The sequence below is a fragment of the Thermomyces lanuginosus genome (assembly GCF_041956635.1).
Source record: "Thermomyces lanuginosus strain ATCC 200065 unplaced genomic scaffold VTN49scaffold_22, whole genome shotgun sequence".
NCBI classification, from domain to species: Eukaryota; Fungi; Ascomycota; class Eurotiomycetes; order Eurotiales; family Trichocomaceae; genus Thermomyces; species Thermomyces lanuginosus.
The window spans coordinates 1,586,333-1,609,495 of NW_027192356.1; the positions used below are offsets into that span (position 1 = coordinate 1,586,333).

The following is a 23,163-nucleotide window of genomic DNA, read 5'->3' on the forward strand; positions in this document are numbered from 1 at the left end:
ATTGCGGTATCTAGCGGATTCAGAACAATTGTACAAGGTGAAATCTTTGACATGCCTCCAACCACTGCATAGTTCCATTAATGTGCACTGGGAGGATCCGCGTCTGCGACAATCAATGTTAGACGATAACCTAAAAAGACATCTCCCACGCAAACGGCGAACACTCACAAGGTAGCTCTCGCGCAGGCAAGTTGCGCTCGTATTTGGATCCTGCAAAAGTCAGACATTCCCGTGTTCCAAAGAAGCCATCCGCAGTGCGCACCTCCAGGGGCCGTCGGCGCCTTGTATGGGTCAGGATGTTTCCATTCGTCAAGCAACTTTTCCGTCTCCCGCAGCAGAATCTACGTAGCGCCATTCATCAAATCAGATCTTCCTGTTTCCTCTTTCGTTGCAGTGGTATTGATTGTACGGTACCTGTTGTTGGCGGGGATCGCGCACGTTGCGGTTCGCGTCAAAGAGGGATCGAATGTACACAGCCTGGCCGCGCCAGAGCTGTCGTTGGACTGCCCAGTCCAGCGCAGTCTTCAGTGCGCGGCGGTACAGCGACCTGAACACAGCCGATGGTCAATTGGCTGATCTAGATCCAGCATTTTCGGATAGAGAGGAAGTGCATACGCCGCAGGTGAGAGCCCCATGATGACAATTCCGCACTGAATTCGGCCAGAAGTCAGCATCAGATCAACGCCTCTGTACCATCTGGTGCATAATCGATTTTGATACTTACATTTCACGCGGTGTGGTCCGTATTCTGGCAAGGAACCTCTGTTCGAACACTGGCCGGTGGAATTGTCCAGTGGCTTCCGTCATGGCTTGGAACTGCGCGATGGGCCCAATTGGGTATCCGTAGATGTCCAAATCCGGTTTAGCGCTTCCGTAGTCTCCTATCCGCGCAGCTTTGCAGCTTCGGCTCTACGGGTATTCTTGTATCATCGGCTTCTCAAATTAATCCCGCAGGAAGATCGCTCCTGTGCTCCAATTTTCTCTCGCTGAGCTGAGATACTCGGAATTTTTGAGATCTCATTACCATCAATTGACTGTCATTTTCTACTCGACTTTGTTGTGTTGCGCTGACGGACCACGATCGCGGGTAACTTCAACCATGGCGTCCAGATTACATCTTCAGCGCCTGTCCGGCCGCAGCCTACTTCGATTGTCACAAACCGCACCGCGGTCGTGGCAGTCATGTTACCAGGCGTCACGGACAGTATCGACAGCTACGTTGAAGGCGCAGATGCCACGAGTTGCCGGGTGTGTCGTCCATTTGTTCTTGATACGTCATAGGGCTGGCAGAACGAAAACACTGACGGTCGGCAGCTTGCGCAGTGGACAATCTACCAAAATTGTTTCCCTAAATTCCTTCCAGATTCGCCATTACGGTAACTCCGTGTTTCCTGTAACGGATCTTGCAACCATGCTGATTTGAACAGCCGACACCGTTGTCAAGGTTCCGCAGATGGCGGAGTCCATTACGGAGGGTACCCTCAAGCAATTTATGAAACGTGAGCGACGAAGCTATCCAAATCGTTTGCGCGCTCTAACTGCTGGGCAGAGGTCGGCGACTACGTCGAGCGTGACGAGGAAATCGCGACCATTGAGACCGACAAGGTTTGCGGGAACCCAGAGGATGAGGCGAATCGCACGACATTCCGCTAACGCGCCTTAGATTGACGTGGCGGTCAACGCACCTGAATCCGGCACGATCAAGGAGCTCCTGGTCAATGAAGAGGACACCGTAACCGTCGGCCAGGATCTGGTCCGAATCGAGATCGGCGCGGGCGGCGAATCGAAGCCTGCGCCAAAGCCAGAGCAACCCGCGGAGTCCAAGCCGGAGCAGAAGGAAGAGCCCAAGAAGGAGCCTGCAGAGCAGAAGATTGAGGCGGCCGCTCCGAAGCCAGAGGAGAAGCCGCAGGCGCCGCCCCAGCCCGAGCCCAAGCCTGCACCTCCAAAAGAACCGCAGCCCAAGGAGCAGCCGGCCCAGGCAAGCACGCAGCTGTTTGGTGGAAGCCGTGAGGAGCGACGGGTATGTATCAGCACCGGAATCAGAACCCAACAATGAGACTGATTACGTTTAGGTGAAAATGAACCGCATGCGCCTTCGGATCGCCGAGCGTCTCAAGCAGTCCCAGAACACTGCCGCATCTCTGACGACGTTCAATGAGGTTGATATGTCGTCGATCATGGAATTCCGCAAGTTGTACAAGGACGAGGTCCTGAAGAAGACGGGTATCAAGCTCGGTTTCATGAGCGCCTTCTCTCGGGCCTGCGTTCTGGCAATGAAGGATGTTCCCGCCGTCAACGCGTCCATTGAGGGACCAAATGGCGGTGACACCATTGTCTACCGTGACTACGTAGACATTAGCGTTGCTGTCGCCACGGAGAAGGGTCTGGTGACTCCGGTTGTGCGCAACGCTGAGTCCATGGACCTGTTGACCATTGAGAAGACTATTGCCGACCTTGGCAAGAAGGTTTGTCCTGGTTAGCGATGGTTTTCAGGCTAGGCTGACGTTGTTAGGCCCGCGACAACAAATTGACCATTGAGGACATGGCCGGTGGCACCTTCACCATCAGCAATGTGGGTTCATTCGCTAATATACTGACTGTGGTTCGCTGACCAAGACAGGGTGGTGTATTCGGCTCCCTCTACGGCACGCCCATCATCAACCTGCCTCAAACTGGTGAGTACTAGACAATAAAATGCTCGGCGATTTGCTAACTTGACTAGCTGTGCTTGGTCTCCATGCCATCAAGGACCGCCCCGTCGCCGTCAATGGCAAGGTTGAAATCCGACCGGTAAGTTTCCCCCTCCACGAATGAGGTGAAAATGCATTGACAAGTCACAGATGATGTACCTCGCCCTGACATACGACCATCGTCTTCTGGACGGCCGAGAGGCTGTGACCTTCCTGGTCAAGGTATGTCAATCAATGTCAATTACATTGAGAGTGCATGTTAACGGCAAGCAGGTGAAGGAGTACATTGAGGACCCGCGCCGCATGCTGCTGGGCTAGATTGATCGTCGATTTCTACCGTTGTCGATATGATGATTGCGTTGGGCATGGAAAACAGATAGCCACGTCATTTGTAAAATACCTAGGTACTATCTCGTCATAAATGCATTTCCTTTGTGTGTGTGCCATGGGGGCTTTTCCGCTAGCATCAGCATCATCATCATCACCAGGAGACCAAGGTAGTAATCAGCAAATGCGTAGTCCGAAGAGATTCACGCGACACGAGGGCCGGCTTAATGGCGGCCACCTCCTTGGCTTGCTGCGTTGCCTCGTTCGCGTGAACTCTGGCTTCTTTCCTTGCTCTTCCGTCAGTGAAGTAAATCATGCAGCCGTAAGAATATGCCCATAAATAGCACATTCCTCTTCCATCCCTTTCAAATCTGATCCACCTTCAGTGAAGTGCCTTCATCTCAGGCTCAATCAGCTCAAGTGCCCTCCAAAATCGACTCCAACTCCGGCCACCTTCCCATTTCCACCTTCCGCAACACCGGCGTTTTCAGTGCACCAAGTAGATCCTTGAGGAACTTAATCACAGCGGCTTCGAACTCGACTGCAGGGAACAGGGGCAGAGCCTCGGCTGGGCTCAGAGCCGGCCGCTGGCCCTGCCCCCGTCCAGTCCCACGGCTAGTCGGTCTGAAAAAGTCCAAGTACTTTGCGCGGATCTCTGGCCAGTTCACCGCCGGCAGGTTCCAGGCAAAGGCCTCATCCTGGGTGTCGTTTGGGGGGCGGCCGAAGATGAGGTACTGCTCGAGTACGGCTTGCAACATGAACTGCGCGGCTACCTCCCAGGCGGTGGCGTTGAGATTCAGGAGCGACTCGGCCAGGACGCACAGCTGCATGAACTCAGGAAGCACGTCCAGCAGGGGCATGATGCGGTCGCGGTCCATGATCTGGCGTGTCTCTGGGATGCGGAGGCTGCGCAGTGACCGAGCGTGGCGTGCATCCAACTCAAGCTCAGACGCCGTCATGGTGGTGGAAGCGGAGGTCTCTTCTGCCGCGCCGCGGACTTCACTTGTTGCTGGCTGGTGCTGATGATCACCATTGACGAGCGGCGTAACACGCAACTCAGGGTGCGCGGCGAGGACGTCCCGAGCGCGCTGGGCGTGCTGCTCACGCAGCCGGCGCAGCTGAGTCGGAGTCTTGTTCCAGACGGACCGCCGGTTCCGATACAGGAACGTCAGCGCGACCGTCACGAGTTGAAGCTTTGCCTCAAGGTCCGTGCTGATGGATTTGCCGGAATGCTTGATGCTGGTAAGGCGATGCCAGGCTGCATAGTTTGATGGTCAGCAGGCTGATTCTATTTCCTCATCTAGTTGAGCGGAACGTACTGTCAAAGAGCATCGCGGTGCCTCCTTCTTCTTGTTCAAGTTCATAGTCCTCCGAGACCATGCCCTGGATTTCTGCAACCCGGATTTCAATGGCCTTTGCGACTGTCCGATGGGCCAGGTAATCCAGGATCATGATATCGATCTCGAATTCAGCTTGCGGGTCGTCCATCTTCCTCATTCCAGCCTCAACCGCCTGTTCGGTCACCCTGGCGGCTAGGGGGCTAGAATGTCGGAGGCCCAAGTGCGCAAAGGCATTTCCGGACACTGCGCGATGAGACATGAAGAATGGCAGATTGATTGGAACGCGGGTAAGACAAGCAGATGAGGACAAGGTTTCAGCCGGTCTTGCTACTACTTTTCTATCGCGATCCCCGTCGGGTGTGGGTTATGGAATGTGTGTTCTTTGAAAGAAAAAGCGCCGGATGGGCTCTCTTAGAGGGTTTTTTTTATATGGGGAATCCGTTACGCGATAGCACATCGTGTGCCTCTGAAGTGATCGGCTCTTCACATCGGCTGCGGGTTCAACCCTTAGCAGTCTGAGGGATTCCACGTGTGAATTGTGGTCAGTCGTGTTGATGGGTGCCATGGAGTGGGATTATTCAACGCTAGCCTGAGTATATATATTTATCCAAAACTGCATCATTTGGACTCCAGCTGAGAGCAGACCAGTCATGTATCTTCACCGATCCGAGTTATGAGACCATCAGACTCCCTCTCAAACCAGGACAGATTCCGGGCACAATTGTACAAGTAACTCGCAAAGTCGCGCACACAGCAGTGTGCAATAGGTAAGCTACGGTAGGCTACCAATATTTAGACTATTCGTGAATAGGGACACCGTCCAACCGCCACCACAACAATGCCGTATTCAATCATCCCAACTGCAATGAATACTAATTAATGGTCGAGAAACGGGCCTACTTGGTCTCTTCAACCAACTCCCGGATAACCCCTTTGCGGGCCAGCATCCGAGCCCATAGGGTGATCGCCGCGGTGTAGTCATGTCTCCTCCCTTCAGCATACTCCTCATCCATTTGACGAGACTGCAGCTCTTCCTTGATCGAAGCGCGGATTGCGCGCTGCGCCTCTCGTAGATCCGTGTATTCCTTCAGCAATTCGTCTGTCCCAATGCTTTCAAGTCTCTTCGCGCGGTCGTCTGGAACACTGGCACGGTCGATGTCATCTTGTGTTAAATTGTAGCTTGCATCCGGCTCCAAGAGCTCATCCTCACGGAGAAGCGCTGGCGCGGCATCTCCTGCTAATAATTTCGATAATCTGTCGCGAAGAGCCTGGATCAACTTAATGTTTGCTGCTAGGTCGTTGACATGATTTATGAGAGGGTCTTTTACGAGACCTAGGACAGAGAACTCAATCTGATCCTCCTCATACGCCATCATCCGGGCGATGATTTCGGGTTTCACAAGCTCAAGCCAGTCGCTGCCTGAGTATGGCCCTGGATGCTGTGAGCTAGCTGTTCTTTGAATTCCAGCCGGATAACAAACCAAGATTCTGTGGCTGTCGCTCTAGCCCATCAAACTTCCATATTTGTCCCAAGGCTGGGACAAACGCGATGAAATGAAAGGCTGCGTCCGCAGATTCTTCTTGCTGTTTCTTTGATCTATATTTCCTCGGGGCCGTTGCTTCATTCTTCAGCTGTAGATCCGTGTTCAGAATATCCATATTCCTGTAGCTATTAGCAATCCGGTGCAGATGCATCCCGGCAGAGGACACACCGGGCGAATGAATTGTGTATTCTTTTGACAAACTCGAAATTCGCAACGGCATCGCCCCGCAATGCCGGTGTGAAAGGCATGGTAAATTCCTTAAAGTTGCGCAGTTGGTCACCAAGATCAATGTCATCCACGTTGTTGACAATATTCAGCAAGGCGACACTGGCACATGCATTGGGTGCCGTCTTGGATAGGGTTAGCATCGCCGGACGGTTGAGCCAGGATGACAACTGACTTGATTTGCGAACCACAACCCATCAGGACAGATGGCCTCCTGCTTCCCAGGGTCATCCTCGCGCCAGCGGAACAGGAAGATCAAACCATAGACGGGTTTCCTGCCCCAATCCGTCAGTCAAGGAACATGCTCCGAGACGCAAATACAGGCATACGGTAGGAGCTGCAACATAGAGTCGTCCAGGGAGACTACCTCCTGGACCTTGACATTTTTCACGCCAAACTCGCGCAGCATGACATTGAACAGTGCCTATTATGTAACCGTGAGATATGGGACCTGGCTCACACGAATAGTTACTCACTGGCTCTGACTCGATCTCGCAAAAACCTTTCCACGAACCCCGATCAGGGATGGAATAGAGATGTGTCCTCTCATCGAGCACGGCAACTTCAGGGCCAGTGTCCTCGCTGGAGTGCCCGACTCGACGCCGCTTGGCCCGTTCACTCATCGTCGCGGCTCTAATTGGAGTCCAACAAGACTTCTCGGTGCTCTCGCTTTATTTAGGGATTCTCGACGACTCCTACGTAGAGATAGCATCAACTTGGAGTTCGGAGTCAGCATTGAATGTTCATCGCGACAAGGGTGACTGGGAATCGCCCGAGTTCACAAAAAGCCCGAAAAAATTCCCGACAAAGAGGAATTTGACGTGAGGAAGGAATTACGGAATACTGTCGCCCATAAGCCATAACTCTCAAATACCCTCCTTAATTTCTGAATTCTGTTCAGTGCTGGCGGATTGTCCTATGTTTGCTGGTTGTTTGGATTGAACCGCGCCAACTTCTGATTGGTCGAAGCTGGCACATCACCGACACGCGCTTTTTCTCACTACGCGGTCAGAAGCCTTTGCTGGACAACGCAATTTTATGTCAACAGACCGTGGTTGATATTTTGCGTATCTTATGCAGCACTGGAGTCGCAGGTGTTCACCATATCCAGTGCAAGGTAGCTTTGTCATAGGAGTTTGAGCCTGAGGTAAGCAATCACCCTCAAGTTTTGCGACAGGCGCCGCTGACAATCCAGCAAGCAACTTCTTGAGAAAATAAACACAAGCGACTGCTCGGGGAAACCGCTTCCCTGTTGCAGTCTGACAGTCGCGACATGAGATGAACGGCACTCCCCGACTCCGTTCTGCGTTCCCTCAAACCCCGCCGCCGACACAACATCGAAGGCGAGAGCGAGATCGAGATCGAACACCGGTAACGCCCCTGCGCTCAAAACTAAAATCCCCCGATGTGAGCAAGCCGATTATGACCGTCCGGCAAGAAGCCGGCGGTCCGTTGATACCTCTGAATGTCATCGATGCCCCGTCGCAACGGATGTACGTGCTTGCGGCCTATGGGTTGTTGATCATATGGCGGTTCTATGACTCTATGGGGGAGATAGACGACTTGGACTCGACATGGCTGTTTTTGAAATGGAATTTCATCGATGCGTCTTTCCTCTTCACAATCCAGGCCATGCGAATACCATGGATGGAATGGACTTTTCCGACCTTTCTCACGATCTTCCTTTTGCATGCCGCCGCAAATACTTTCATCATGTTTAAGATTCCCGTAAGCGACACTCTTTTATGCGATTTCCGATTTGAGATCTGACAACGTACAGTTTCCGCTACTGTCCTGGCTCGGTGCTTTCATTAGAATGATCAATGACAGGGAGCTGTCCATTCTAGAACGCAGCGTCAAACCCGCTGAAATAATCCACAACTCGTCGTTGATTCTTGGAAGACAGATCATTCATATCCTTCCTGAGGGGTGCGTGCGCCTAAGCGAACGAGACGATCTACTGGAGGCTGACTATGAACCAGGTCGGCAGTGTTGAATCCCGATCGAACCTCATACTGCCTCAGCCCGCAGCAGCAATCGGTTGCTTTGCCCATTCGCATCAACCAAACGACGCCCGTATTGATGGAGTTGCTTCGCGTGGACGTGGATACTGGGTTGAATGAAACGATCGTCATCAACAACAAACAACTGAAGAGCATGCGGAAACAGGCCGAGAAAAGGCATAATGGAGAGCTGTATCGCGATCTGTTGTTTACGGTCAAGAAGCCGGGCATCTATCGTCTCCAAAAGGTTGTGGATGAGTCGAACTTGGAGGTTCGGACACGACTATCTGATGTTCTGATCGCTCTCTGCCCGAAGGCGGTGGTGAAATCGACACATGCAGACAAATGCAAGGGGGAACTCTCTGATGTCTATCTCGAGGTAGAGGGAGTTCCGCCGCTGAAGATCAAGTATAGTCGCAGGGTGAACGGGCTGGAAGGCGGCGTGTCCTTCCAAAATGTTCATCTAGAAAACTCGCGATCGCCTCTTGTCAATCAGAAGCATTCTGGACTCCTTATTCATCCGGATTATTCGGATTTGAGTTGGGCGCAGCCTCAAAGATTGCAGATCCCGCTTAACGAGTCGTTGAGCACGGGAGGTGAATGGGTGTATGCGATCGAAGAGGTTCACGACGCTTATGGGAATGTTGCCAACTACTCGTCCATGATTGATGAGATTGACCGGACCGCGACAAAACAACCAGTCCAATCACACCAGTTTACCGTCCATGAGAGACCTCGACTGTCGTTTACCGGCTGCAATGCGGAGACTTCGTTGGAGGTCGCCAAAGGCGATTCGATTGAGCTGCCGCTGAAATTTCATCCAGCTACGCGCAATTACGATGGTGATGGACCTTTCGAAATCACTTATTCGTACTCAGAATCCAACACTCCTCAAGACGCCGGCAGCCCCTCCAAGGCTCGTCGAGCCTCTCTGAAGTCGTTCAACAACAAACCTCGCGTCAAGGAACCCGGGTGGTATTCGATTACTGGGGTTTCCAGTCGTTTCTGCCAAGGAGAGGTTTTGGAACCTTCCTCCTGTTTCATGTACAATCCTCCGGAACCGGAGCTGTCTGTCCGCTCGGAGAAGGTCTTCGACAAGTGTGCCAACAACCCAGTTGGTCTCGTGGTTTACTTGGATCTGGTTGGTTCACCGCCGTTCCGGGTGCGATACACCGTCGAGAGCGACAAGGGCACGGAAACCCATTCCAAGGTTGTGCATGGCCTGCGTGGGCAGCTTGACTTGACGCCGTCGGAGGCAGGCCGCTACCGTTATCGGTTCCTTGATGTTTCCGACAACGTCTATGGGCCACGGTCTCTGAAGGACAAGGTGCCTCTCCTAGAACAGGACGTGAAGCCGCCGGCGTCTGCGCAGTTCTGGGGATGGTCTTCCAGCAAGACCAGGGAGGCATGCTTTGGCGAATCCGTTTCAACGCAGGTCATGTTTGCGGGAGAGGGCCCTTGGACCTTGCAGTACGAACTGGTTCACAATGGTAAGCGGACCAAACGTGAGTTGACCAGTCAGAGCGAGTTCGCGGAGATCACGACGGAACCGCTGCAGAGTGGCGGCGAATACGTCCTTTCTCTCACTAGTGTTACAGATCAGTCCAAATGTAAGCGGCCTCTGCAGGACAGTTTGCGCATTGACGTGCGTTCGAAGAAGCCGCACGCAGCGTTTGGAATGATCGAGGAAAAGAGAAAGATTTCAGCCCTGGAGGGCTCTAAGGTCAATTTGCCTGTTCGTCTCAGTGGACAAGCTCCTTGGCTGGTTAAATACCGCAATGTAGATGCGGGCGCGTCGGGTGCGGCCGAGAAGATGATCTGGGACCAGAACGGCTTCATCCCCGTCTCGCAAGCAGGACGTTACGAGATTACCAATGTTGTCGACACCAGTTGCCCTGGAATAGTGGACCAGTCAGCGAACACTTTTGAGGTTTCATGGATTCCGCGGCCCAACATTTCCATGCCGAGCGACCTTGCTGTGCCTGGGAAACCCAATACATTCGAAAAGGAGGATATCTGCCAGGGTGAGGATGACACAGTGGAGGTGAAGTTGTCCGGGCGACCGCCGTTCAACATCAAGTACGAGCAGTATCGCAAGAATGACCAAGGAACTTCGGTTAGGGTGCAGACTTTAAAGAGCTCGTCCCACGTGGCGAACTTGGAGATGGACACGTCACAGGCTGGCAAGTATAGCTACAAGATTTTGGAGCTCTCCGATGGTCTGTACGACCATGACCCGAAGAGTCACAAAGCACTGGTTCTTTCGCAAACAGTGCATGGGTTACCATCGGCGCGCTTCGATGCACCGGGCCGCGTGTACGCCTTCTGCAAAGAAGACGGTGACGGGGATGAGCTTATTCCTATCACGCTTGAAGGGAAGCCACCGTTTTCTCTAGAAGTCCACATTAAGCACCATTCCAGCGCCAAGGAGGAGGTGATTCCCATCTCCTCCATCAACACCAACAAACTCAAACTCCCCATCCCGCGGAAGCACCTTGATCTGGGTCAGCATGTCGTCAGTATCCGGCGCGTGAAGGATGCTCGGAAATGTCAGCGCATCTACGACCACGACGCGCCGTCGGTCCGGGTTGCGGTATCGGACGTGCCGACGATTATCCCGCTCGAGTCGCAGACCGACTACTGTGTTGGCGATCGCCTCTCCTTTTCGCTCTCCGGTCATGCTCCGTTCGAAGTGTTTTACACGTTCGAAAACACCCAACGGCGCGCCACGTCGGCTGGGACAACCTTCCGCCGCATCGCCGAGAAACCGGGCCAGTTTACCATCACCGCTGTCAGCGACAGTGCCAGCGGAAAGTGCAAGGCACACAAGAACATCACCAAGATCATCCACCCGATGCCGAGTGTTCGAGTCAGTAAGGGCAGGGAGTCCGTGGTGGATATCCACGAGGGCGGCGAGGCAGAACTACAATTCGAGTTTGGCGGCACTCCTCCGTTTGAATTTACGTACGCTTCTCCCTTTTCTCTGTCTAAGTCGTATGGATTCACTAACGGATCATAGGTACACACGGAGCTCCATCCCGCGGAAAGGAAAGAAGCCAGAAATTCTCGACATCAAACATGACATTTCCTACGACTACACCAAAACCATCAAGACGTCTGACGAGGGCACCTACGAAGTGGTTGCAATCAAGGACAAGTACTGCTCGTATTCTACACAGAAGACGGCCAAGCAGAAGAACTAGACCGTTCATGTTTTTTTATCATCATTTGCATAGTGTGATGATGGGAGTTGTTGTATTTAGGTAGTTAATGATTAAAAAGACTCGATTTTTTTTTTTTTTGTACTCGTTCCATCTATGTACTATACAACACTGCATCATACCCATCCAGGGAGTACATGAGATGTTACTTCCGAACCTCAATATCTCTCACAATGCCCGCTCCTAGTCTTGCAATCTCATTCAGAATCGCCGTCCGATTCACCACCACATCATCACTCGCTTCCTTGGCCTTCTTGTTGGGCTCGTTGTCCTCGTCTTCAGCCGGCCGCATCGAATACGCAATCTTCAATCCAAACGCGCGCGGATTCTGTGTCTGGGGCTTCCACAGCCCTGCGATGAGGTTTGCGTGTTTGGCCCCGCCGTGGAAGAACAGAATACTTTCTCCAAACAGGTTCTGTAGTTCGGAGAGGAACGCGCGGATGAGTTCCGAACCGTTCTTGTCCGCGCTGGAGGCGCCGGCTGCTGCTGCGGCTCCGAGGACGAAATTGGGGTCGAGGTTTTTGAATCGGGACGTGGACGCGTTGTTCGAGGAGGGGGAAGAAGGGGTGGCGAGGTGCAGGATAAAGTCGTAGTCGGTCAGGGGGGATTTGAAGAAGGGGTCGACTTCGATAACCCGGAGATGATCGTCGTCGTGTTGTTTCTTCTGCGATTGCGTGACAGGGTTCTCCCTGATTAATGCGATTGCTGCCCGGGCCAAGCTGCTGATCCGCGCGGCGACGACCTTAGGCGGCATCTCGTCCTGCGTCCAAGTGACGCCGTCCGGGTCGATATCGGAGGCCAGCATGAGCGCGACCTTACGCATGGCAGGGTCGACGCTGCGCCAAGCACGGAAGCGGGTGCGCACGTTGTCGACGTCCTGTACGAACATTTCGCCGCCAAAGTCGACGACGAGCGGATCACGCTGCCAGTTCCACTTGGAGAGGAGGGCCAGTGTGCGCAGGAACCCGGCCATGACGCTCGCGGGTGGGTCCCACGGGTCCGGGGACAGGAACGCATGTGCTGTAAGCAGCTCGACGGCCTCCTCGCGGACGTGCGGTACGAGCAGGTGCGCGCGGAGCCAGTGCTTAAGGAGCCGGACGGTGGGAGACAACGCGGGGAAACGCGTCGACAGACTGCGCATCGCCTGCGTCAAGCGCGGCGCCTGAATGAACAGCCGCTTGTATTCGGCCAGCGCTGCGGCGGCTTCTTCTTTGACGCGCGGGCTGGCGTTCTTGTCCTTGAGCGTGCGTTCTAGGAGGGTCTGCTCGCGGTCGTGGTGGATGCGCAGCCGGAATGTGACGCGGCTGGGATGGTGCACCACGTCGAGAAACGCCCGGTTGAGAATGTTGCTGTCTTCGTTTTCCAGGCCCACCGCGAACGAAGCGATTGCTCCGTTGTCCTTGAGCAAATCCCCGATCTTGGTCAGGAACGCTACCTTGGTCATCTGGATGGCCACCAGATCATCCGGCCACCGTGCCGAACTTTCTAACTGCAGCACCGTATCGATGGGGTTTTGTAGTACGGTCTCCTCGGCTCGTGGGGGCAGCGCCGTGTGCCGCAAAACCGGACTCGCTGCCTGCAGTTGTCTGACCGCCAGCGGCAGCTCCTCCAGCTCCTGCAGCGACTTTTGCAGCGCCAGAAACGCGTCATAGGCGTGGCTGAAGGCGGGGCTCGACGCCGACACTGGCCCGCAGTACCGCCGTACTCGCCCGTCAAACTCGTCGCCCACGCAACGGATGAATACTTCCGACAGCTTGAGGTGACGGCGCAACGTGTATGTCGCGATCTGGGTTATCACAGACTCGCCGTGCGCTTCGTCAGCCCACACTAAACTCTCCCGGATGCTGCCGTCGCGGAACCGTCTGAGTTCGGCTTTGTCACCCCAAAAGTCCCGGAACGACGCAGCTTCCTCTTTGTCTTCGACCGCTGGCCCGTGATCCACTAGACGGGCTGCGTTGTCGCCATTGACCACAAGACCAACAGTGAAGCGGCTCGGAAATGTCGGACGAGACGAGAGCGACCAGCTTGGAACCTCTCGGCCGGACACGTTGATCAGCTTTACGCGGTCGCCGAATGCCCTCTGAAGAATCTGGTAGACTTTTTCTTCGTAGCGACGAACCCAGAGCGTGCTTTCTGGCCGTTGGTCTGCCGTCAGATAAATCACGCGGTCGTATTGCAGTACGTCATCCCTGACGTTGTAAATGAAGATCTTGTCAAAGTTGTCAAAACGTGATTCGTTCAGCATCGACACGCATTTTCTTGCCTCGTGCCGGAGACGGTTGTAGGACCATGGCGTCATTTTGTACAGGATGTTTAATCCTCTCTTCCCGTCGTAGAGTACCGGGGCGCCAGGGGGAAATTGTACATCGCGGGCTGATAAAGCCAACGGCTTGAAAAGATCCCTACCAGCTAGGAACTGCAACGTCGCCTTGAATACCTGATAACTGCTATATGACGGCAAGAGAATGGGCTTTCCATTAGGTCCTCCACCTTCGAAAAGCAAGGCCACGACTGCCGCCCATTCGAACGCGCCAAACCCTCCCTTGTCGAGAGACGAACCAAAGCCCCGCTGACGCAGCCATGTCCGGCCTAGAAAGCACGCGTCTCGGACGTTTTCATATTTCTTCAGTGTCGAGTAGAGGAGCTTGTGGTAGGCTGTGACCGTGGCTTCCGATCGCAGCGAGCCGTTGTAGAAAGGCGACGGCTCGTCTGGCGATGATTGACCTTCTGGTCTGGATCTGATGTTGTTCTTGATTGGGAGCGTCTTCGCAACTGGGAACACTCCGTCCTCGAGAGCAGTAATGATACGAACGCGGAGTTTGAGCCGAGTCACTTCCTCGGAAGCACCCGTACTAGGTTCGAGGAAGATAACCGGGCGCAATCCATCGCCATCCTGCGTCGCAAAGGATATTGTCACTGGTAGCTTAGCCCGTTTGATTCCCGCAGCGAGACATGCGACGTAGTACGCTCGCTTGTAAAAGTAACGATGATTCAGGTAGTCCTTTTCTTGAAAGATCGTCTTGGGCATGGTCACCGCCAAGTCCACATTGAAGGTGTCCTCAATTCGCAATCCCGTCCGCAAGGAAAGACTCCCGACGACGTTTACGTTGACGGGAGGCTGATATGCCATGGGTAGCTTGGAATCTTTGTCCGGCGCCGGCGAGGGAAACGGCACGACAATGCCATGATTCTTTCGCATCTCCAACTCAGCGTCTCGGGGAACTTTTGGCTGCGATTCCGGCAGACCGCAGATGGCGTCTTTGATCTTGCTCAAGAAGTCATGGACTTGGGAGACCAGTTTGTCGTAGTCTGGCCGCAGCTCGGCTAGGAGATCATCGGTCTGGAGTTTGAAAAGTCCAGACTTCGACAGCCCAGTCGCCTGGGCCAATTGCGCTGTAGTGTCGGCAGCAATTCGTTTTGGAGGTGCTTTGCTCGCATTCTTTGCTGCAGCATTGTTTGGTGCCTGCTTAGCTTCGGTTTGCGACTCGGAATCGGAACTGCTGTCGGAGTGCCTCGACGACTCGCCGTCGGAGGAATTCAGGCGCCTCCTCTTCGTCGCATGCGGCGCCATGATTTTTTCGCCTGCTTCAGTTTTTCCTGCTTTCTCGCAGGACTCACACCTTCCCTGCGGATTTTCCAACGCTCATCAAAAATATTCATTGCAATCCGACACCGCCTGCTTGTTGTGGCTAGCTCCTTATCTCTTATCTATCAGCACGTGATAATACGGAGATTTTCATAAAATACAGTGGACTTCCAGCGAAGATTTATGTAAAATCCGTATTGAAAATACGCCCCGCGACCGAGTTCGGAGACTTTTGCCCACGGGGATGTGGACGTGAGTCAGAGCTGAACTTTTTGAGAATTGGACGAATCTTTCTGTGAACTGATTGCTGCTTGCTTATATCTTGGAGCTTGACATCAGACGAAGTGTACGGAAGACATAGTTCACCCCCACGGCGTTTTAGAGCTTTCAATTGATCCCACTTACAGAATGCTTCAAGCCGTAGGAGGACCTGTTCCTCCGAACACTGACCATGTTCGTCTTTCTCAGCCCTTTGCGAGCTAATGCTAACGATTTTAAGGCTGTTAGTGTCTCGCTGCCGACATGGAGGGCCAATGTGGGCTACGAAGAAGGCGAGGACTGGGTGGTCAGCAAAATGACATGTGGATATCCGCGGTTTTTCGTGCATCCAACTATACAAAAGCTCGTGCAAGCGGTCTTGCGTCGCTCGGGATCGCCGGAAAAAGAACATGCGACGCTTTTCCCGTCGTCGAAAACGGCAGAGATTTGTAGGTCGTTTATTCTGGCCCGGATACCCGCCAGCGAGCATAACAAAGTGAGGATCGTGGTGTATGCCTTGTCGCAGAAAGCGAAATCTGCAGCTGCAGCGGTACCGGATGTGAATTTGAGGCTGTTTTGCGTCATTTATCCCAAGGAGCATGCCAGCATTGCTAAGCAGGTCTGGCAACATACCGGTGACGGCATCTCGAGCCGCCGCGGCGAATTCTGCCTGAATGCTCTAGAAGATGGTTACCTAGTTGAGGAATGCCAGCCAAATTCGCAGGATTCTAAGTCGTCGGTATTCTTCAAAGGCCCCAAACGATACCAGCAACGGGGCACCCCACAGAAGGAACCGGAACCTACTGTGAACAATAACAGCGATGAAGGTCGCGAGTTCGCACAGTTTATCGAAGAGCGCTTTGGCCGCAACCTCAACTCAGCCCTGGCCGGGCAGGCAAAGCTTGCCATCCGAAGGCGCATCGCAGGCTCGCTCACTGCGGACGTCGAGCTGCACGAGGCTCTCGAAAGCGAATCTTCCGGCGGTCGCATCGCGGGCATCACGGAAGACGACGTCTTTCTCTTTCCATGCGGCATGAGCTCGATATTCAACACACACCGGAATCTCTTGGCCGCAAGAGGCGAATCGCTCAAGAGCATTTGTTTCGGGTTCCCTTATACAGACACGCTCAAAATTCTCGAGAAGTGGGGCCCTGGTTGTCTTTTCTACGGTCACGGGTCCTCCGAGGATCTGGATGACCTGGAAGCACGCCTGAGCCGCGGCGAGCGATTCCTTGCCCTGTTCACCGAATTCCCAAGCAACCCGCTCCTCAAATCGCCCGATCTCATCCGCATCAGCAATCTTGCAAAGAGATACGATTTCGCCGTCGTGGTTGACGAGACCATCGGCAACTTTATCAACGTCAACGTGCTCCGCTATGCCGACGTTGTAGTGAGCAGTCTGACGAAGATCTTCAGCGGCGATAGCAATGTCATGGGCGGCAGCGCGGTGCTGAACCCGCACGGGCAATACTATTCGCTGCTGAAAAAGACGTTTGCCGCCGAATACGAGGATAACCTTTGGGTGCAAGACGCCATGTTTCTCGAGAGGAACAGCCGGGACTTCGTGAAACGGATTGACAGGATCAATACCACGACGGAGACTGTCACAGCATTCATGAAATCATCTCCGTTAGGTACGTCCGGGCACCGTTCCAACAGCAGGTTTATCCGAGCTGACGAGAAGACCACAGTCAAGGAAGTGTATTACCCCCTCTACAGCTCAACGCGAGCAAACTACGATGCATGCCGGCATCCAAACGGGGGGTATGGCGGGTTATTCTCAGTCTCGTTCCACACGACCGAAGACGCGAAGAATTTTTTCGATGCGCTGGAGATTCTCAAGGGTCCTAGTCTTGGAACGAACTTTACCCTTAGGTATGTCTCCCTCGATCCCATCATTGAGTACTTGACCTGTACTGAATATTGGGGCAGCTGTCCATACACGTTGATTGCACACTACAATGAGCTTCCATGGGTATGTCAACCCTGTTTTCCAATTTTTCTGGCTTCTCTAACGGACCTTATCAGGCTTCATCCTTTGACGTACCCTGGGACTTGGTCCGGATCAGTGTTGGACTGGAAGATGCACAGGACTTGGTTGGCCGAATGGAGCGTGCATTGCGCGCCGTGCAAGAAAAGCGCGAGGAGCAAAGTACATAGTAAAGTCATTTCGAATACCCAAACATGGAGCCATCACTGCCAGTCTGGGAGATTTTCAAGCAGTACGTACGCTAGTAGCAGTATCAGCATCACCCCTATCGGCGCGACTATCGAGAAGCTCTTCGAAGGTCAATCAATCCTCGAAGAATAGCGTGTGTCTCGATGTTTCAATTCGGACAACGCTGGTCAGAATATCGTCATCTAGGGCTGTCAGTGTCACATGACTCGAATTTCGGCCTTAGTACCAGCAGCGACGAGACGGAAGCATGAAATGAATGGGAATAGTTCTATCAGCGATCTCATTGACAGTGGCTGCTCGTCGACTAAGATGCAGTAAGTTTTTGGGTTGCATGGTAAGATCGAGGAGGCAGACGATGAGCTTATGATCAACCGCTTCCGGGATCTCCAAGAGACATGTATGTCGACAGGAACTCGTCTACATTAAATCAGCTCAATTAGCGAGAATATCATGACAAATACCATAAGCCTATGACACTAGAAAGTCAAGTTCCATGCAAGCCCTCAGGACCCAGACAGGACAAAAAAACACGGAGCCAGAATCCACCCAGCACCGGGAGCAAACAAGACACGAAACACACACAAAATGTTTAGGTCAAAAGAGAATCAGTACAACAAAAGAAGTCTCTTCCGTATTCGCCCAAGTGCTGCCCTCCGGATATGTACCACATACAATTATATACTTCCTTCAAAGACCGTCGCCGATTCGCTCTCCATCGCCAACGGTACTTCCGCCTCTCGACGCTGCCACACGGCCGATGCTCAGATCGCCACTCTCCATCCGCCGAAGCGCCTGACGCATCGTCTCCACGTTCAATTCGCTCCCGCCACCGCCACTGTGGTGCGTGACAGTGCCCGCTCTGCTGGGGCTGTGGAGTAAAGAGTGGAAGGATAATGGGCTGCCTGGACTCCGGCGACGGCCGCGCTGGTTTGGCGATGCTTCAGGGTCTGCTGTCTTGGATGGAGAGGTTTCGGGGTTGTGCGGGGGAGAGATAGACGTTGGTGGAGAGGTGCTCAGGCCACGGGATGAAGAGATAGGTGAGTAGACGGGTGACGGGAGTCGGTTGTCGGCATTATTCGGCACCGTAGGCAAGGCATTTTGGTGCAGGAGAAACATCGAATTTCTGTCGCCGCCGACGCCGAACTCGCCAGACTCGGCCTGCTCTGCGTGCACCAAGTCTGCGAACGATATGAAACTGAGGCGCTTGATGTCTTGCGGAGATGTCGACTCAATTGCGCCAGCATTCGATGCCGAGTCCTCGCTATCTAGCGGCGGATAGAACGCGCCGGGGTGCTCATCGTGGGCGGGCGAATGAAGGGCGCTGTCTCTAAGACCACCAACGGTCAACGCGGCTGGCTGATGGATCCCATGAGTGACAATCTCCACAGAGTCAGGATCCAAGCGCTCGTCGGTGATCGCTGCCGATGCGTCATCGAGAATTGGTGGGATGTGGTTCTCTGTCACAATGTGTGACGGGATCGATGGTGATGGCTGCGAGGAGAATAAGTCTTCTTGGACACTGCGCTCGAAAATCTGCGAGGCAGGCGAGTTGAGCACCGGGCCAGGCGTTGATGGCGCGTGCTTGCCTAAGTTGAGGCGGCCAAAGTCCTCAGACACTGGGGTTATTGGAGGGATCGTGGAGGGACTCAAGGCTCTCCCTTCGCCTTCGGTCACATCCTGCGCTGTCTTTGCCTGGGTAGTCTGCTCTAACCTGGACGGTCGTTGCGTTTGTTTCTCGGAAGATCGCGCGGTTGCCTTGGAGTCCTCGGATGCGGCGTCCATCCTGGGCACGGTTCGCCAGGGTGTCCCGGCCAAGGAAGTCTGGTTTCACAGTCGCTCTCCAATATCCTCTCTCGATCAAGTCATGACTGGATTCGCCGAGCAGTAGTAAGCGCGCAGTTCATTACTCTGGTCGCGAACCGATCATCTGAAACGGGATGGGAGAAGTTAAAGTTCTCCTTGGCGATGGCAGTGGTGAGGTCACTGATCTGGGCGGAGCCAATGGCCGGGGTAAGAGGGTTGGCGAAGCGCTCAGGGCAGATGAAGAAGTCCGGAGGGCACCACGGGCGGAATTTGAACAATATAATAGGGAATACTGTAACAATAGCCCGGTTGATATGAAAACAAAACGTCTGCTATGAATAGAATTTGTCCCTGACCTGTCACGGATTCTCCCGAGTTACTTCAAAGCGTCATTCTTGCCGCTGTTGGTAACTTGGGAATAATGGAGGTATCAGCCACCTAAGCCACAGAAGCCACAAATCGATTAGTCATGCTCGGCTTTTTTTTTGCTCTCCTGAGGAGCGTTCGAGGAGAGGCGTCGGAGTGCTGCCACTGTGCCAGTGCCGCAATGCCGGCAGGACTCCGTACTGGACTCGAAGAGGCGCGGGTAGACGGACTCCTGCATGGTTGTCCCATCCGCGCATCAATTGCTTACCAGTCCATACCCTGGCTGTGAAGCCGAAGCCTTCTCTCTTGCACAGCACTCTAGATCTGATACTTGTGCGCTCAATGATGCACTGAGAAGCTTGACGGCACTTGTATGACAAGACTGTCACATTTGTATGTAGTTCGAAAGAGATCATCATGTATATGAATACTCCATACTCGTAATATTGTTGAAGCTCAGCGGTTGCCGTCGTTTACGACAACTGGCGTAATAGTGCACGAGTAAAGTTTAGTCACGTGACATTCAATTTTGCATGATATCGGCTGGTCCGTCCTCTTTCGCAAAGCAATTGATCGCCAACAACAGCACGACCTCGTTTTTTTGACGGAGTCAGAGATTACATTGTCGGATAATGGAAGTATAAGGGGCTTTACGACTTCCATTATAAAGGCACAAAGCAATTGCGGATCTGCCGACCTGGGACTGACTGCGCCTTTGTTCGTCCATCATGGCCCTGGTCACGACACCTCTGCGGCCAGTCGTGTCTCTCTCCTTTCTTGTCCCATCATTGACCGAGCTCGCGGCTCCGTCATGTCGACGATACCAATCGTCCTACCGTCGAACAAAGAAAAGGCTTCGTGTCAAGCCTGATGCGTCTTTCGGTCCATCCAACACGGCATTCGATAGCATCATTTACAACCCGCCTCCCAGCGCTCCCAATGTCTTCCACACTCCGACAAAATTCCTGCCCCGAGATGATGTGCGCAGACAGCTCCGGCAAACCTTGCCCGAGGAACCCTCGCCGGAGAACTATCCGCCCATGTTCAAGCACAGCGAGGCGGATAAAAAGTACCATCTGACCCGGGAAGATGTTGAGGAGATTATCGCGCTGCGCCGTTCAGATCCGTTGAAGTGGACGACGACACAATTGGCAAAGAAGTTCCAGTGTTCGACAGATTTCATCACCAATGTTTGCCAGGGCAACCCGGAACTGCGGGCGGTCCAGTCACAGGTGTTGGAGGCGGTCAAATCGAGATGGGGTCCGAAGCGCCGTATGGCTAGGGAAGATCGCCAGCTTCGCAAAGAGGCTTGGGGCCGCGACGAGTGAAGGTGTATTGCTGGCTGATGTGTGTTATTACCATTTGAGACTCACAACATGTACTGGCTAGCGCTGGAGCTGGTCTTATCCTGTTCCTTTTCCTTTTGTGTATTCTAGATTTCTGCATGATCTTGATAGGAAATGCTGTGACATAAACTGGGAAGTGTCATAACCTCTTGGTTGTCCATCGGTCTTGATCACTGAGCTCACAGGAGGCGACACTTGTCGCCTGATGCCACACGTTAACACCAGTTGATAGGATATTCTGGCCAACTGGCGTAATGACATGCACCTTACATAATCGGCAATCTTCATCCGCGGCCAGCCGTCGCCATCCGCCAATAGGTGGGCAATTGACGATTTGGAATTGCAACGCAGATATGGTCCCCGCCTTACCCCTCAGGCCGCTGATAGACTGCGCGAAGCCTTCAGTTGCTCGTGCTGTCCGGCCGCGAACACCTTTTTCTCTCTGTCGACCATTTGCACCTTCAATTAGCCGTCGCTTCTACTACGGACACATCAGTGATTCCAAAATGGCTCCCAACTTGGAGCCGTTTTTCAAGCAGTACGCCTCGACCAATGTGATTGGGGTCTGTCACGGCTTTGTGTGCTGATTGATGTTTGAATCAAGGGTTGATGACCTGTCAGAGTCATTCATTGACCGTATGTGGGCGGAAGAGTCGCACCATGCCGCTGTCTCTGATGCTCACTTTTTTCAGGTCTTCGAAAGGCGGTAGCCATCCCGTCCGTTTCCGCTTCCGAGGAGCACCGCAAGGATGTCTTTAGGGTATGTCCGTCAATCTGATTGATTTTCCAATCTAATCAATGCTAGATGGGGCAATTCCTGGCCTCCGAGCTGGAGGCTTTGGGCGCTGAAGTCCATCAACGCCCGCTCGGAAAACAGCCGGGAAAAGAACATTTGGATCTCCCGCCGGTAGTTATTGCGCGATATGGAAATGATCCGAACAAGCGCACAATTCTAGTGTACGGGCATTATGACGTTCAACCTGCACTGAAGGAGGATGGGTGGGCTACGGATCCCTTCCAGTTGACCATCGATGACAAAGGACGGATGTTTGGGCGCGGCAGCACGGACGACAAGGGGCCCGTTCTTGGCTGGTTGAATGTTATCGAGGCTCACAAGAAGGCAGGCGTTGAGTTCCCCGTCAACTTGCTCTGCTGCTTCGAGGGTATGGAGGAGTATGGTTCTGAGGGCCTTGACGACTTTATCGAATCAGAAGCCAAGAACTTTTTCAAGGATGCCGACGCTGTTTGCATTTCGGATAACTACTGGCTGGGCACTGAAAAGCCGTGCTTGACCTACGGCTTACGTGGCTGCAGCTACTATTCCATCACTGTCTCAGGCCCCGGTCAGGATCTTCATAGTGGCGTTTTTGGTGGTTCTGCTCATGAGCCGATGACGGATCTGATCACCATCATGTCGAAGCTAGTAGATGAGCAAGGGAACATTAAGATACCCGGTTTGATGGATCTTGTTGCCCCACTCACTGAGGAAGAGGAGAAGCTTTATCCTTCAATCAGCTACTCGATGAAGGATCTTCATGATTCTTTGGGAAGTGAGACGTCCATTCACCCTACCAAAGAGAGGACTCTGATGGCACGGTGGAGATACCCATCTTTGTCTCTGCATGGGATCGAGGGAGCTTTCTCGGCCCCAGGAGCCAAGACTGTCATCCCGGCCAAGGTCATCGGCAAATTCTCCATTCGGACAGTCCCGAACATGGAGCTCGATGCCGTGAACAAGCTTGTCTTCGACTATATCCATAGTGAGTTTGCTAAGCTGAAGACGAAGAACAAGCTCGAGGTGAAGTTGCTGCATGAGGGCAAATGGTGGGTTGCGAGCCCCAAACACTGGAACTTCTCTGCTGCCCGCAAGGCAGTGAAGCAGGTCTTTGGTGTTGAGCCCGACATGACTCGGGAGGGTGGAAGGTACGTGGAAAGACTCGATACTATGCCTGAACGTCGAGCCTCTAACTTGCCTCATATAGTATTCCCGTCACCTTGACCTTTGAGAAAGCCACTGGCAAGAATGTCCTCCTGCTCCCCATGGGCAGCTCGACCGACGCTGCGCACTCGATCAACGAGAAGCTGGATCGGAGAAATTACATCGAAGGCATTAAGCTTCTTGGAGCGTACCTGCACTACGTCGCCGAGGAGCCGCAGACCGAGTAAAGCAAACAGCTGGGAGAGTTGATACCTGATCTTCTGAGTGTATCTTCAGTATGACAACCATGTAGGAATCACATCTTATTCTGTACATTTTGCATAAACTAGCAGAAGG

At 53.3% G+C, this 23,163-nt stretch overlaps 11 protein-coding genes across 11 annotated transcripts; 5 read left to right on the plus strand and 6 right to left on the minus strand.

Annotated features, from left to right (window-relative positions):
* Positions 1-77: 77 nt before the first annotated feature.
* VTN49DRAFT_1549 (uncharacterized protein) lies at positions 78-635 on the minus strand (the record flags this gene model as incomplete). The annotated part of the gene is made up of 5 exons (XM_069409175.1): positions 78-103; positions 169-210; positions 263-341; positions 415-547; positions 616-635. 5 exons carry the CDS (start codon positions 633-635, stop codon positions 78-80), a joined length of 300 nt encoding a protein of 99 aa, XP_069270588.1.
* A 464-nt stretch (positions 636-1,099) lies between these two features.
* VTN49DRAFT_1550 (uncharacterized protein) lies at positions 1,100-3,008 on the plus strand (the record flags this gene model as incomplete). Its single annotated transcript, XM_069409177.1, has 11 exons — positions 1,100-1,248; positions 1,315-1,376; positions 1,428-1,499; positions 1,550-1,605; positions 1,664-2,020; positions 2,073-2,465; positions 2,513-2,572; positions 2,621-2,675; positions 2,723-2,790; positions 2,841-2,912; positions 2,964-3,008. The coding sequence occupies 11 exons, from the start codon at positions 1,100-1,102 to the stop codon at positions 3,006-3,008; spliced, it is 1,389 nt and encodes a 462-aa protein (XP_069270589.1).
* Positions 3,009-3,433: 425 nt separating this feature from the next.
* On the minus strand, positions 3,434-4,616 carry VTN49DRAFT_1551 (uncharacterized protein; the record flags this gene model as incomplete). The annotated part of the gene is made up of 2 exons (XM_069409178.1): positions 3,434-4,275; positions 4,337-4,616. The coding sequence occupies 2 exons, from the start codon at positions 4,614-4,616 to the stop codon at positions 3,434-3,436; spliced, it is 1,122 nt and encodes a 373-aa protein (XP_069270590.1).
* A 637-nt stretch (positions 4,617-5,253) lies between these two features.
* On the minus strand, positions 5,254-6,749 carry VTN49DRAFT_1552 (uncharacterized protein; the record flags this gene model as incomplete). The annotated part of the gene is made up of 6 exons (XM_069409179.1): positions 5,254-5,789; positions 5,839-6,020; positions 6,070-6,251; positions 6,302-6,401; positions 6,456-6,550; positions 6,603-6,749. 6 exons carry the CDS (start codon positions 6,747-6,749, stop codon positions 5,254-5,256), a joined length of 1,242 nt encoding a protein of 413 aa, XP_069270591.1.
* A 655-nt stretch (positions 6,750-7,404) lies between these two features.
* VTN49DRAFT_1553 (uncharacterized protein) lies at positions 7,405-11,332 on the plus strand (the record flags this gene model as incomplete). The annotated part of the gene is made up of 4 exons (XM_069409180.1): positions 7,405-7,854; positions 7,907-8,055; positions 8,109-11,093; positions 11,149-11,332. 4 exons carry the CDS (start codon positions 7,405-7,407, stop codon positions 11,330-11,332), a joined length of 3,768 nt encoding a protein of 1,255 aa, XP_069270592.1.
* Positions 11,333-11,495: 163 nt separating this feature from the next.
* Positions 11,496-14,921, minus strand: VTN49DRAFT_1554 (uncharacterized protein; the record flags this gene model as incomplete). The annotated part of the gene is made up of 1 exon (XM_069409181.1): positions 11,496-14,921. The coding sequence occupies one exon, from the start codon at positions 14,919-14,921 to the stop codon at positions 11,496-11,498; it is 3,426 nt and encodes a 1,141-aa protein (XP_069270593.1).
* A 423-nt stretch (positions 14,922-15,344) lies between these two features.
* Positions 15,345-17,354, plus strand: VTN49DRAFT_1555 (uncharacterized protein; the record flags this gene model as incomplete). The annotated part of the gene is made up of 5 exons (XM_069409182.1): positions 15,345-15,389; positions 15,436-16,828; positions 16,886-17,069; positions 17,127-17,169; positions 17,223-17,354. The coding sequence occupies 5 exons, from the start codon at positions 15,345-15,347 to the stop codon at positions 17,352-17,354; spliced, it is 1,797 nt and encodes a 598-aa protein (XP_069270594.1).
* Positions 17,355-18,060: 706 nt separating this feature from the next.
* On the minus strand, positions 18,061-19,155 carry VTN49DRAFT_1556 (uncharacterized protein; the record flags this gene model as incomplete). The annotated part of the gene is made up of 1 exon (XM_069409183.1): positions 18,061-19,155. One exon carries the CDS (start codon positions 19,153-19,155, stop codon positions 18,061-18,063), a length of 1,095 nt encoding a protein of 364 aa, XP_069270595.1.
* Positions 19,156-19,235: 80 nt separating this feature from the next.
* VTN49DRAFT_1557 (uncharacterized protein) lies at positions 19,236-19,780 on the minus strand (the record flags this gene model as incomplete). Its single annotated transcript, XM_069409184.1, has 2 exons — positions 19,236-19,468; positions 19,744-19,780. 2 exons carry the CDS (start codon positions 19,778-19,780, stop codon positions 19,236-19,238), a joined length of 270 nt encoding a protein of 89 aa, XP_069270596.1.
* A 490-nt stretch (positions 19,781-20,270) lies between these two features.
* On the plus strand, positions 20,271-20,870 carry VTN49DRAFT_1558 (mitochondrial 54S ribosomal protein mL58; the record flags this gene model as incomplete). Its single annotated transcript, XM_069409185.1, has 1 exon — positions 20,271-20,870. One exon carries the CDS (start codon positions 20,271-20,273, stop codon positions 20,868-20,870), a length of 600 nt encoding a protein of 199 aa, XP_069270597.1.
* Positions 20,871-21,394: 524 nt separating this feature from the next.
* On the plus strand, positions 21,395-23,054 carry VTN49DRAFT_1559 (uncharacterized protein; the record flags this gene model as incomplete). The annotated part of the gene is made up of 5 exons (XM_069409186.1): positions 21,395-21,426; positions 21,493-21,524; positions 21,581-21,648; positions 21,694-22,811; positions 22,871-23,054. The coding sequence occupies 5 exons, from the start codon at positions 21,395-21,397 to the stop codon at positions 23,052-23,054; spliced, it is 1,434 nt and encodes a 477-aa protein (XP_069270598.1).
* Between the last annotated feature and the right edge of the window lie 109 nt (positions 23,055-23,163).